This window comes from Muntiacus reevesi, chromosome 2 (assembly GCF_963930625.1).
Source record: "Muntiacus reevesi chromosome 2, mMunRee1.1, whole genome shotgun sequence".
NCBI lineage: Eukaryota > Metazoa > Chordata > Mammalia > Artiodactyla > Cervidae > Muntiacus > Muntiacus reevesi.
This window is the reverse complement of record NC_089250.1, coordinates 38,998,333-39,012,353: the sequence shown is the minus strand read 5'-3', so window position 1 is coordinate 39,012,353 and position 14,021 is coordinate 38,998,333. Positions and strand designations below refer to the sequence as shown.

Sequence of the window (14,021 nt, the reverse complement as noted above, 5' to 3'; positions counted from 1 at the left end):
CAGATGCTACTTACTCATATATCACATAGTTAGCAATCACAGATCTACAGGACATTTGATTCCTGGATCCATTCATTTTGAATTTACCTGAGTTACCCCTGGAGATTAAATGAACCCCGTGTTTGTCCTCCCCAGAGACTGAGGGGTCTTTACCTCCTGTGAAGTGTGATCTCACACTCGGGGTCCCTAGTCTCCCGTGCAGGTTCCCGCCTGGCTTGGCTGTCTGGGCCACTCTGTGAAAGTGCTGTCACCCGCCCTGGGCTTGTCACCTGCCACCCTCCTTGCCAACCCCCCCGCCAGGCCTCTTTCTGCACAGCTTCCCTCTTGCCTCTTGGTTTACAGAGTTCTCTTTTCAGGGTCCGTCCTTTACTCTCCTCTTCATCTGGCCCATTTTTCCAGGCTCTGTTCAGACCCACCATTTCTCTCGACATCTGCAGCCGAAGGTGCCCACTGTTCTCTGAGTTCCTAGAATGCACTCCCGCTTGTCCCAGCTGGTTGTTCCTTGTTTTCCCTGAAGGCGGCCCTTTCTTAGCTTCCTAACCAGACGGGAAGTTGCTGGGCTGGCCCTGCCGCTGCAAGATAGCATCCTTTGGGGCCCCCACAGCCACTCGCCCTTGTTAATATTTGTGGTTGGATTAAAGCCTCTTAAATCCTCCACTTATCTCCCATGGGGTCATGTGGTATTTTTATACTAAAAACAGTATTTTCTTTCCTCACTTAAAACTCCCTGGACAAAATGGGAGAAAGGTAGCAGAAGAGCGGGCGAGGTTTGGATCCAGCTTTGGTACAGCGAGCTGTGTGGCCTTGACCGAGACCCTGAGCCTTCCTTTGTTTGGAGCCTGCGCCCCTGCAGCAGGGGTGGGACCAGTTGAGTTCTGGGGGCACCTCAGTTCTACCAGCCAAGGGTCCCACAAAAATAGCTCTGAGCGAAGTCTCCAAACAAGGCGTCTTCAAAATAAGAAGTTTGCAGAGAAGACTTTTCTTAGCCTGAAATTTAGCTTCATGCTTCTATTTAGTTTTAATATTCAATCTGTTTAGCTCTGGTTAGCCTTCGAGTCTCTAAACGTCCCCGTTGCTGTCTTCTCTGGAGCAGCCCTTGTTCACCAGAACTTTCTGGGATAATGGGACTGTTCCATATGCAGTTAGGCAACCACTGGGCCACTTTGTGCTTGGAATGTGGTTCGCATGACTGAGCAACGTAAACTTTAATTGTATGTAGTTTTATTTGATGTAAGTTTTAAACTTAGGTGGCCACACGCATGCTAGTGACTGCCAGTCGGACTGTGAGGCTATGGCACGTTCCGGCAGAGCCTGGCCGCCTCATCTGGGAGACTCGTTTCTTCTTCCTCAGGCACCTGGTCAGGTCCTCAGCCTGTGGCCCTTTGCTGTCCTCGTGGGGAGGGGACTTCACAGGTTTAGGGTTTTGATGGAAGGAGGCTTTGGCCGAAGGGAACATGCCCCTGCCTCTCGGTTGGGGAAGTGGCCTTCTGCAGATGTGGAGTTGAAAAGTCAGAAACAAATTGCATTCTCCTCTTTTTGCACTCATGTTAAGATGAAATGAGCATTCTAAATCAGGGGCTGTCAAACGAGTTCAGAATTCATCTTCCCCCTTCCGTCCATCCCCCCGATGAAGAAAACAGCCTCAGTGTCCTTCCTACCAGGGCGCTGCCCATTGTCCTCCCCACCCCTCCGTTGGTGGGAGGTTCTGGTGGGAGAAGCCTGGACCTCAGAGCCAACGGTGAGCCCCCCGGAGAGCACGGGTGACCCGAGGCTGCTTCAGGGGCCGACAGAAGAGCAGGGTGTTACTGGGGCCCGTAGGTTTTGTTTCTCCTTCGCTAACGAGGATGACTCTGACGTGGACATCAGCCTCCTCCCTGGCATCTGTGGGGGTGATGCTGGCTCGAAGGGGACCCGTCCTGGGCAGCCTTGCTGGGCACACTGGTGTCTGGGCGTCGTAGTGACCAACTGGGAGTCCAGGACTCTAGTGGGCTTTCCCTCTTTACTTTAATGGAATTCAGTCTGGGCTCTCTTGTTTTTCAGTGTTCCATGGGAGCTTATATCGATAGTGGGTTTAGCCTCAATTTCTTTTCCTCAAAATAGGGGGAAAGGACTTTCAGCAGCCTTCCAGCTGGACCAATGCAGAGCCCCGGGCCGTGTGGGAGAAGAGGAGATGATGGGCTGGTTTTTGCTCTGTCCGGTCACTTTCCCGATGCCGTGTCAGTATTGACTGTATTTATCACACACATGCATTTATTTATATCTTTTCACACCCGTTCTGCCTCAGATATTAATGATGAAGAAGAATTGCCTGAAGTGAAACTAGAATTATGGCTATAATAGGATCATAAACCATTCTGACATGTCTGTCCCCTCTCTACCTCGCTCCCCTTCCCCCACCATTCTTCCTTCGGTGGATCTGTGTATCTTTTATAACTCTTTGGAAATGAAGACCAATTCGAGGCTCCTGCAGAGGTTCAGGGGAAGTGCTTGGGCTGAATCACAGCCAGGTCTGTGCTTTCAGGGCAGGTGATCTGTAGGATTAAGTCACGGCCTTTTGTCTCTTCTGAGCAGAAAACACAGACCAAGGCCGCAGAATTGCATTTTTACAGTTAACAAGTCTTCACAGCCCCTGGTCTCCTCTGCTTCATTTGACATTATTTATTCCAGACTGTCCACCATATAGCAGTCTTCCTGGGTGGCTCCCCACTCCACACCGAGGGTCTCTCACACTGTTAATGCTTCTTATTTCTTTTTCCTGTAAGGACCAGTTTCTTGCTATTGAGTGGAGAACGGACAAGAAGAAATAAAATGAACACGAAAAGCAGATTCTTCTTTTTTTTTTTTTTTTTTTAAGCAGATTCTTCTTAACTCCTTGAAATCTAAGTTCTTGTTGAGGATTTCAAATATTTGGATGCTTCTATGGATTTTCTCTGTTTTTTTTTTCTCTTAAAAGACTGGTTCCAACTTTGAGTGCAGCTTCTGGGTCACTGCCGTAATTCTAAATGACTGATTGCAGTTGAGAAAAGTCAGGATCCCCAGAGAACAGAGCCAACAGAAACTCCTCTTCACCCCGCAACCCGCCCTGAGTTCTAGTTGGCCAGCACAGTCAATGCACCGGGTTATCATGACCAGGGTACTGGATCATTGTTATGACACTGGTGTTTATTGTAACGTGTTATGTATATTCACTTATTTATTTCTTTCAAACTTTAAACTTTTTATTTTGTGTTGGGGTATAGCTGATCTACCGTGTTGTGGTAGTTTCAGGTGAATAGCGAAGGGGCTCAGCCATACATATACACGTGTCCACTCTCCTCTAAAGCCACTCCCAGCCAGGCTGGCATATAACATTGAGTTGAGTTCTATGTGCTATACAATAGGTCCTTGGTGGTCATCCATCCTGAATATAGCAGTGTGTGCATGACCTTCCCAAACTCTCCAACCATACCTTCCCCTTGGCAACCACAGGGGTATTATGTACATTTAAAGTAATCATAGAGACATAGAATTGACCTGGTTTTCTTCATGGTGTTAGTCACGCTTGCCATTTTTATTAATGTTGGACCCTTGTTTGGGAGCAACTCCAGGTGGGGACGTGCGTGTCACAGCCATGTGTGACTTGCTCCCCAACACCACCGAGACTTCCTCAGGCCGGGTTTACCGGGGAGGCTGGGGGGCCAACTGGTCTCAGGTGTCGGCTGGGGTGGTGAGCCAGCTCAGTGATCACTCCCCAGTGCCATGCCCTGCACAAGATGTTGGGGAGATAACGCAACTCGGGGCCGGGTCTTCTGTTTCTGGAGCACGTGTCTGCTTCTGATCATGAAACCTTTATGATCTCTGCAGATGGGAAGATGGAAGCAGGGTGTAAACATCTAATCGCTTCTAGAATTCTAATTGTGGTTTCAATTCAGCGATCTTTTTACATGTTACTAATAATAATTTGAATTAGATGACAGTGGTCTGAGTTGAAAGGGTCCATTTTCACTGGACATTTTAACTTCTAAATTTAATACCAAGACTACAGTTTTCCTTATGCCTTGTGACTTCTAGGTGAGAAACTTGGGACTGACCCAACAGGATATACTAAATTACTCAGTTTACCTGGGAGGAAGGGGATCCTGAAGCTGTTAGAGAAGCCTGCGGCCGTGTGAAATTACACTCCAGCGGCCCTCTGTCACAGCAGGGGTGCCTCGGCCCCCCTCCTATGCTGTGTGCCCCGTGGCCCTGGGTAGCTGACACCTCCAGGAGTGGGTCCCCTGGAGACAGCATCCACAGATGCTCCCAGGAACCCCGAAGGGCAGAGGGTAGAGTCTGCGTCAGGACCACATATAAGGAAACCTCACACTAAAACTCGAGCACATTGTATTTACTGTTAGAACAGCAGGAGATGCGTAAAGACCATTTTCTGTCCCTTTAAATTGATTGGAATTCATAGGTGACTACAGTTTGGACAAGTTGGTTTCTTTTTTTTTTTTCCATTTATTTTAATTAGTTGGAGGCTAATTACTTCACAACATTGCAGTGGGTTTTGTCATACATTGACATGAATCAGCCATGGAATTACACGTATTCCCCATCCCGATCCCCCCTCCCACCTCCCTCTCCACCCGATTCCTCTGGGTCTTCGTGTATCAGTTTAGGAGACAGTTGTATGTGTGTTTGCTGTCATACGATGGTTGGTTTTCTGTGACATGTTTTGCTTGGATGCAGTGTGGTGGCTGCTAGTGACACCCAGTGTGTGAGATGCTTGCCATGTGTGACAGGTTGAAAAGCCTGCTCGCATCAGTTGCTCCCGCAGACCTGGCGTTCCCTGGGTGAACTTGGCAGAGGAGCTCGCCAAGAGCCGACTGTGGGTCTGCAATGCCTTCTAACTATGTGGAAGCGGTGTTTAAATGCGTTTAAATCCTTGTAGGTTCTGGGGGGGGGGGGGTGGGGACAGGAACCACATGCTAGCATCTCCTGGGGGAGTGGTTATTTCTCTGCCTTCCACTCACCTGGGAACTCTCTGGATGTAAAAAACTATTTTTTTCTTCTCGTTCTGTGAAAAATGGCACAGAAAAGACAAACAGCTGGTTGTGTTGGTATCAAACTTGAAGAGATCTGAAAAATGCAGTTTCTAGCCAGGAAATAGAAACTTAAATTGAAGAAGAGGTGGCAGGTTTGGTTGTGACTGAGGTTTCCTGCGTCAGAACCTCGGGTGTAAAGAAAACTCCTCTTGGGGGTGTTCCAGCCAGTGGGTTACTCAGAGCAAAAACCACATCTTCTGGGTCGAGTTATGTGCTACTATGTCACTTTCTGTATTTCTTGTTCATCTTTCTGTGTTTGGAAACCAGTTCTGAGTGACTTGGTCTTTGGTAGAGGAATTTAACTTATTTATATTTATTATTTTTGTGTGTGGTAATTAGCATTAACATTTTTTTCTGCTAATTTTGTTTTTTGGGGGAGAGGTTACTGGCTCTCACTGTATGCTTTGGGATTTGGGAGATATACTTTTGATTTTCTATCATTTCGATCATTGTCTTTAAATTAAAAAATTGCTATTTGAACCTTTTTTCTTTTTATTATCCCTGGTAGCCCAGACAGTAAGGAATCTGTCTGAGGTGCAGGAGACCCAGCTTTGATCTCTGGATCAGGAAGGTCCCTTGAAGGAGGGCCTGGCAACCCACTGCAGTATTCTTACGTGGAGAATCCCATGGAGAGGAGCCTGGCGGATTACAGTCCATGGGGTCGCAAAGAGTCAGAGATAACTGGGCAACTGACATGACTGATGACTGATCAAGAATAAAGCAGTGTTTGGTGTTACTTTTATTTTACCCCCATATATCTTTTGTCCATCTTACTTTTTAGCTATTTTAAGCATTTTATGTCCAGATTATTTTATTGTAATATTTTTAAAATTTATTTCTCTTATGTTAATGGTTTTGAGGATTTGCTCTATTTTTTTTTTGATTTGCTCTATTTTTATGCCCATATTAATTCCAGTTATATAAATACAGTTTGTTGTTCATAGTGTTTATGCACCTGCACCCTTGTTTTTGGATTTTAAAACTAATCTCTGTATTTGCTGGAATATGAATCATTTAGTATGTTGAGGAGGTGAGAAAAGAATACCTTTTCTTAAAAACAACAACAAAAACTTCAAACAAATATAGCTAGCTCTACACTTTTCAAATAATCTTTTTTCTCAATACTCTGAATTTTGTTTGCTTTGCAAAAGAGCTGTAGTGTACTGTTTGTGTGTGTGTGTGTGTGTGAGTGAGTGAGTGAGTGCTAAGTCAATTCAGTCATGTTTTACTCTTTACAACCCCATGGACTGTGGCCTGCCAAGCTCCTCTGTCCATGGGATTCTCCAGGCCAGAATACTGGAGTGGGTTCCCTTGCCCTCTCCCAGGGGATCTTCCTGACACAGGGATCAAACCTGCATCTCTTACATCTTCTGCACTGGCGGCAGGCTCTTCACCACTAGTGCCACCTCCTCTAGTTGTCTTTGTTACATGCCAGGCTTGCATGTAAGACCTGGCTTGCTGCAGAACATCTGTCCTCATGTAGTCTGTGTTCTGCTGCCCCTTCTCGGAGTGGCCTGCTGTGAGCAGCTGACCATGCTGCCTTCTGGAGCTTAATGTTGCAGAAAGACCAAGGTCAACCTGAGTTTTGTTCCTTTGTGGATAATCCATTTGTTCCTCTCAGATCTTCTGTAGGACTTTTAATTATATGTTGAATTTGCAGCTTTGAATGTGCTACATCTGGACCCTTATCTCTCTGTTCAGCTTGCTTAGTGCTAGGGAGGTCTCCGGATGCACGAGGTTATGCGGGAAGCTCTGTGGTGACTCTAGATTCATGCTTTCTGGGTTTTCATCTCCATGCGATATTTTCTGATTTCAAACATTACTTGTGCATCTACTGTTTTTATTTATGTAGATCTTAAAAAAGACTCAGTGTCCTTGTGGGTCTCTTAAGACTGTGAGTGAAAATTTCTTTAAAAAGTACCCTATTCTTTCAGCAAATCTATTTCAGAAGGAGGAATCCATTTCTTTTGAGGATGGTCCCTCCTTTGCTGCATATTCTATGGATATCCTGCTTTCTCAGGAGGGGCCCGCAACCCTTATGCCTCTTCACAGGTTCATCTGTGCTTTAAGCAGTAATTCCTCTGAGTGTTTTGCTCATAGATGGGATTCTTTACCCTTTCTGAGTTTTCATTGCTTAAAGAGATTTTCCCACATTTTTATATTGATCTATTTCTAAAATACAGGAGGGAGAAATCAGATCCCCTCCTCTTTTTTTTTATGCATTCTCTATTTCCTTTAGATGTTTTTACCCTGTATTTTAAGTGTTTGGCAATAATCAAGTCGTGCTGGGGAGGGATGTGGTGGAGGGGTGGTTGAGGTGAGCCCTTCTCAAGAGGTGATGTTTGAGTTGGGTCTTAAAGACTGAAAAGGCTGTAGGAAGACAGAGCTGTGCTTTCCTGGCTCAGTTAACAGCAGGGCGAGTGACTAGCTAGAAGGGTACATGGATAAGAAGAAACGCATGACTTTTTAAACTCAAAATGTAGGTACCTTGTTTTTAAGATTCTGTTGTTCCTAATTTTAGCTCCATTTCTCTTAAACATTTCAAAGTCCCAAATGTTGACACCCAAAATTCGATGAGAATATTTTGCCCGCACTGGATAGTCATTTTTAGTGAGAGATGAGCGACCAGGCCCTGGTTGGTTGAAGAACACAGCACTGTCTCCATAGGTCACCCTGGGACTGTCCAAGCCATCTGGCTCCTGCCCGCAGGGTCCTGTTGAGACCAAAGCATGTGTGGCATTCACAGGATTTGTCCTATAAAGCCACTTGCCCTGTCTCAGCCCAAGTTTTCTGAACTCAAAAGGCCAAGTGACTGTTCCTCCAAACTGAACTTTCTGTTTCCTGGTCAGTGTTTTCTTCACCTTGTACCCTGGGCCTTGCGGCTGGTTTCAGGGAGAGTTGCTCCCATGTTCTGTATGTGTGCATAGAGCAGGTTTAACGGGTCATTGTTGACCAGTTAACTGGTCATGTTACCTCACATCAGTGAGTATGTGATATTTCTTCCTTCACTGACCACCTTTTCTAAGTGGAATCAAAATCAGGTGTGAATCTACTGGGATACATTGCAATCATCTAGGAATGATTTGAAAGGGAAAAAAAAAGTTTCCCATACAAATTAAATGAAGATCAGCAGTTTTAAAGCACATGATACATCTTGTATAAACTGCAGCTTCCATTTCACATTATTCCTGGTCATGCAGTAGGTTCTGAAGAAAAAAGGGCTGTGGATAATCACTTAAAAGAATGACAGATTCCCCGAGGTGCCGATCAGTAGTAAGACCTAATTTCTATTTCGAGTGTGCTGTGTTGGATTACCATACAGATGCAGCTGAGCACCAAGCATTAACTACAGCCATGTGCCTTTCAGAAAAGTAATATTTATTCACGCTGTGTGGCTTTCCTGCATTTTTAAAAATTTTACTCTCCAGTGAAACTGCAAACAAGATGTCAATAGCTTCTGTGGCATCCGCAGTCGTGTAGCTTAGAATACTGGCTGCAGCAGCAACGCCATGGTGTATTGGCCTCCACAGAGGTAGGCTTCATCTGGGGCTTTCTGAGGGACAGGCTTAGCATTTAGACACAAATAGTTGTGTGGGGCTTTGTTTTTATTGACCTCGCGGGCTTCAATGCATAAGAAATGACTCTTGCTATATTTGAGTGCAGAAAATCACTGTGGGTGATTTCAGCTTTGAGTTGTGTAATATTATTATGTCTGTTTGGGAATATTCTTAGTAGCTCAGATATTTGGCATGGTATTTCTTATCCAAACCTTACTGAGCTGATTTTTGAGTATCTTTAAAGTCCATCCATTTTGGAAATCTGAAAACTTTTATCTGGAAGTGGTGATGATGTCAGGCCTGGCCTTGGAACAAGTTGGAGACTACTTGTGGCCCACCAGCAGCATCCTAGCACTTCTTGCACGCTGTTTTGCTGTAGTCTCTGTCTTTCTTTATATTTTGATGTATGGCAGAAGCCAAAACAATATTGTAAAGCAATTATCCTCCAATTAGAATTTAAAAACATAAAGGGGAAAAAATAAAGTTAACAGCAGCAACAAAAAAAAGACATTTTTTTCTTTGTTGCCTACTAAGAAAGGAAACCTAAATCAAGAAGAGCCATCTATCATGTATTTTGAAAGATTGAAAAGCACGATTCAGTGCCAGATGGTTTCCCGATGACAGAGAAGATCCGAGGAGCCCGTGGGCATGCCAGGCATTCGTCTTATCTGAGATAAGCTCTACCCTGACTCTTGAGAGTAATTTTCTCAGCATCTGCTGTATGAAATTTTTAGATTAAGTGGCAAGATGGCACCAGAAGAGGATCCTGGAGGGACTTCCCTGGTGGTCCAGTGGCTAAGACTCTGCACTTCCAGTGAAAGGGTCGTGGGTTCGATCCCTGGTCAGGAATGTAGGTGGGATGCCAAATCCCCTTGGAGGAGAAAGCCTGACTCAAGAGGACACCCAGTTGCTGCTGTTCCCTCAGCCGGAGAGAGAAGGCTAGATGGAAGGAGGAGATGATGCTGGGCTCCCCTCCCCATGAGGCCTCAGTCAGCTGATGAGAAACAAAGCCAGCAGAAGTAGGAGGGTCATTTCTGTTAGGACTTCAGCCTCTCGATACGATGAGAATGTTCTGAGTAGTCACTGGAAGACGGCTGTAGCAGACAGACAGACGCACAGCTCACATCCCCTCTAGCCTGGCTGGAAGGCTGCCGTCCTCAGCTTCCAGCCACCACCACGCTCTTCCCATCACGTCCCCAGCCAGTGACCCATGGAGGCTGCAGTGTGGGGGCCTGGCCGTCCTCAGGCACGTGGGCTCCTTCAACAGGCCATCTGCTCCCGGGCTCCTGTGGGTCTACATACACTCCGAGTGGGGGTCTGGGGTTCCTCTGCTTCCTCATTTCTCCTTCACAGAGGCTACTCCCCAGTAAACCACTGGCACTCCTAACTGTACGAAGGGCCTGTTCCCCGGAGAACTCACCATACAAGGATCATTATTCATTTGTTATCAAACATATTGAACCTAGCCTCTGTAGATGGAGTAGGAAATGGCAACCCACTGCAGTATTCTTGCCTGGAGAATCCCGTGGACAGAGAAACCTGGCAGGCTAATCTATGGTCCATGGGGTCACAAAAAGTCAGACATGACTGAGCACACATGCACACACACTGTAGTAAATTTTTCAATAAAAGAGAAAGTATGAGTTAAAGAATCAGAAAAGGTAACAGCACTATTTACAATTGCCAATGTATGGAAGCAAGCTAAATGTCCATTGACAGATGATGGGTATATATATATAAATACTCATACATACATACATACACACCCTCCCATCAAACACAGTGGCATACTACTCAGCCATAAAAAGAATGAAATATTGCTATTTGCAGCAACATGGATGAACTTGGGGAACATTATGCTAAGTGAAATGGGTCAGACAAGGCACATGCGGTGTGACATCACTTATATGTGAAATCTAAAAAGTATAATGAACTAGTGAATGAAAAAAAGAAGCAGACTCATAGATTATTGAACAAATCAGTGGTTACCAGTGGGGAAAGGGAAGAGGGGAGGTGCAATATGGGAGCTGGCGGGGCAGAGGGGAAGAGTTATTATGGGATTATATGAAATCCTGTGTGTGAAACTTTTGAAAATTGTGAGGTACTGTAGAATTTAAAGAATCTTTCATTTAATAAAAATTACATCAGAATCAGAAGAAGTAAAGGTTCTTTGTTATATCTACCAGGGATAGATATAACAGGGAGGAGAGAGGGTCATAACTACTATCCTAAAACTAATTTTTAGCTCTTTATTTCAAGAAATCCTTGCCCCCAGTTTAATTTCCTTATTCCACGAAGTAAGGTCTCATCCTCTTTGTTCATCTTTCTTCCCAGTTCTGTTTCTTGTCTGGAGACAGGTGATAATTTTAATGGAAATGGGAAGTGAAAGGTGAAAAAGAGAAAACCTAGAGAATCTGGCATGTGACAGGTTATTATTCTTCTATTTAAGCAATGGCTATAATATAATTACAGTGATCCTTTCCATTATTTTTTCCCCTTTTCTTTCTTTTAGGGAGAATTAAAGTTGGGGTAGTAATCTCTTTAAAACATTCAGGGAAGGAAGCTTGCTTGGGGCAAGTGAAAGAGACTGTTTCATAGGGGTCCAAGATAAAGTGAAATTTATGCTATTACAAAGTTTTTTTTTTCCTTTTCTGAAATACATCTTTATAGAGATGCTGCATGCTTGCCTGCTCAGTCATGTCTGACTCTGCGACTCCATGGACTGTAGCCCATCAGGCTCCTCTGTTCAAGGCATTTCCCAGGCAAGAATACTGGAGCAGGTTGCCATTTCCTTCTCCAGGGGATCTTTCCAACCCAGAGATCCAACCGATGTCACTTGCATCTCCTGCATCACAAATGGATTATTTACCACTTGAGCTATCAGGGGAGCCCTCTATATAAAGATATATAGATCTATAGCATGTACTATGGGCTGTCATGAAAATGTGTAACTTCATTCCTTTGTTGTTTATTTTCTCTTTGCATCTTATTAATTTTCATTTTTTTTATAGAAAATATTGCAGTTTCTACCTGAACGAATTTTCTTTCGATGGCATTACCAGAGTATAGGTAAGAACAATTACAAAAATTTTTAATTAATGTATATTTCTTCTAGTAAAATCGCCATTAAGTGATTGTGGATTTGTAATTCTACATATATATATATATATATAGCATATTTTTTACACCTCTCTGTACCTCTTACCCACCATAATGAAGATCTAGCACAGCCAAAAATAAATAAATATTAAAAAAAAAAAACCCTCTGGGCTTTAAAGGTGTAGGCTCAATCAGTGAATGTTCACACATGGCCAAAATTTTGTGCAGGGATTTTATATATGAATTGTTGAATCTAGTTTGCTCAACTAGATTTTGCTTGTAGATAGTATAAAAACCAGGTGCATAACTAAACTGCAAATCTGCTGATGACTTTTTTTTTTTTAATTACTTGGAGGCTAATTACTTTACAATATTGTAGTGGTTTTTGTCATACATTGACATGAATCAGCCATGGATTGACATGTATTCCCCATCCCGATCCCCCCTCCCACTTCCCTCTCTACCCAATCCTTCTGGGTCTTCCCAGCCCACCAGGCCCGAGCACTTGTCTCATGCATCCAACCTGGGCTGGTGATCTGTTTCACCATAGATAATATACATGTTTCGATGCTGTTCTCTCGAAACATCCCACCCTTGCCTTCTCCCACAGAGTCCAGAAGTCTGTTCTGTACATCTGTGTCTCTTTTTCTGTTTTGCATATAGAGTTATCATTATCATCTTTCTAAATTCCATATATATGTGTTAGTATACTGTAATGGTCTTTATCTTTCTGGCTTACTTCACTCTGTATAATGGGCTCCAGTTTAATCCATCTCATTAGAACTGATTCAAATGATTTCTTTTTAATGGCTGAGTAATATTCCATGGTGTATATGGAATATACAGCTTCCTTATCCATTCATCTGCTGATGGGCATCTAGGTTGCTTCCATGGCCTGGCTATTATAAACAGTGCTGCAAAAGGGAACCCTCTTACACTGTTGGTGGGAATGCAAACTAGTACAGTCGCTATGGAGAACAGTGTGGAGATTTCTTAAAAAACTGGAAATAGAACTGCCATATGACCCAGCAATCCCACTTCTGGGCATACACACCGAGGAAACCAAATCTGCTGATGACTTTTTAAGAGTACCCCTGTGCTGGTCACGCCCCCGGGCTACCCAGTGGCCTCACATTTGCCTGGGAGGGGACCACACCCTCTGAGGCTCATCTCTCATAGTTTCTGTGGCTCACTCCTCAGGAGTCTGAGTCTGAGAAGCCCTCCTGGTTCCCCCAACCCCAGTCAGGCCACCGCAGAGCCCACTCTTCCTGAGGGACTGGGGACTGCCCGTGCACTTCACACCAGGACCCCCTCAGGGTGCGTCGCGACCAGGCTGAGCCAACTCCGGGGCCCTGTGTGCAGCCTGCCCGCCAAGGGCTGGCTGGGCCTGGTGCCATGCCAGCTCACGCGGTGCCCTCCCAGGGTCTTCTGCCCATCACCCCTCTGCACTCTGGAAGCCCTCTTCTTGGGTTAAGGAACAGCCCTGCAGTCTCCTAGACTGCTTAAACCCGGGTTTTCTCTGACTATTCTGTCTCCCTCAGAGGACGGGGATGAGATCGTGGTCTTTTTTTTTTTCCTGTAAGACCAAGACCAGACCTCATCCACCACCCTCTCTACGGAAACTTCTCTTGACAATGCCACCTTGTCCCTTCCTTGTTGCGTGTCCTCTGTTCTTTTGCCCACTTGCTTTCTTTTTCAATGGCTTTACTATCTCCCAGTCCTTTTCCTTTCTGGTAAGTTACCCATCAGCCCCTTGACCCCTCACCCTCCGTGGCTTCCTGATTCTCATCCGACCCTTGTCATGACACACATCTCTAACCACAGCCTCCGTCCCGCTGATCTGTCAATCATTTCCAGGCTAACTGCTGGGTGTTTTTTTTTTTTTTTTTTCTTTTTTAAAGAACCACTTATTTTGGACTATCTTTGACATACAACAAATTGTACATACTTAATATATATTCTTTGATAAGTCTAATCACAGGTCTACACCTGTGCAGCCATGGATGCCGTCACGATGATAAACATAGCCATCACTGCCAAGAATTTCCTCCTGAGCCCTCCCACCCTTCCCTAGCGTACCCCTTAGTCCCCTGATCTGCAAACACCAATCTGCTTTTTGGCCCTATAGCTTGATTTTTTAGAGTCTTATGGAAATAGAAACATGCAGTGTATTCCCCTTTTGTTTGGCTTCTCTCACTCAATATAATTATTTTGAGATTCGTCTGTGTTGGCGCAGATATTAGTAGTCCATTCCTTTTAACTTCTGAGTTGTACTGTATTCCATTGAGTGGAGATACCA

At 44.6% G+C, this 14,021-nt stretch overlaps 1 protein-coding gene across 2 annotated transcripts in view; it reads left to right on the top strand.

The window, feature by feature from the left end:
• RALGAPA2 (Ral GTPase activating protein catalytic subunit alpha 2) overlaps nucleotides 1–14,021 on the top strand; it is a 270,511-nt gene that overhangs the window by 35,422 nt on the left and 221,068 nt on the right. For both annotated transcript variants that reach the window (XM_065921331.1, XM_065921330.1), the window contains exon 4: nucleotides 11,635–11,692. In XM_065921331.1, the coding sequence (XP_065777403.1) occupies nucleotides 11,635–11,692 (58 nt within the window). The remainder of the gene's footprint in view (nucleotides 1–11,634; nucleotides 11,693–14,021) is intronic.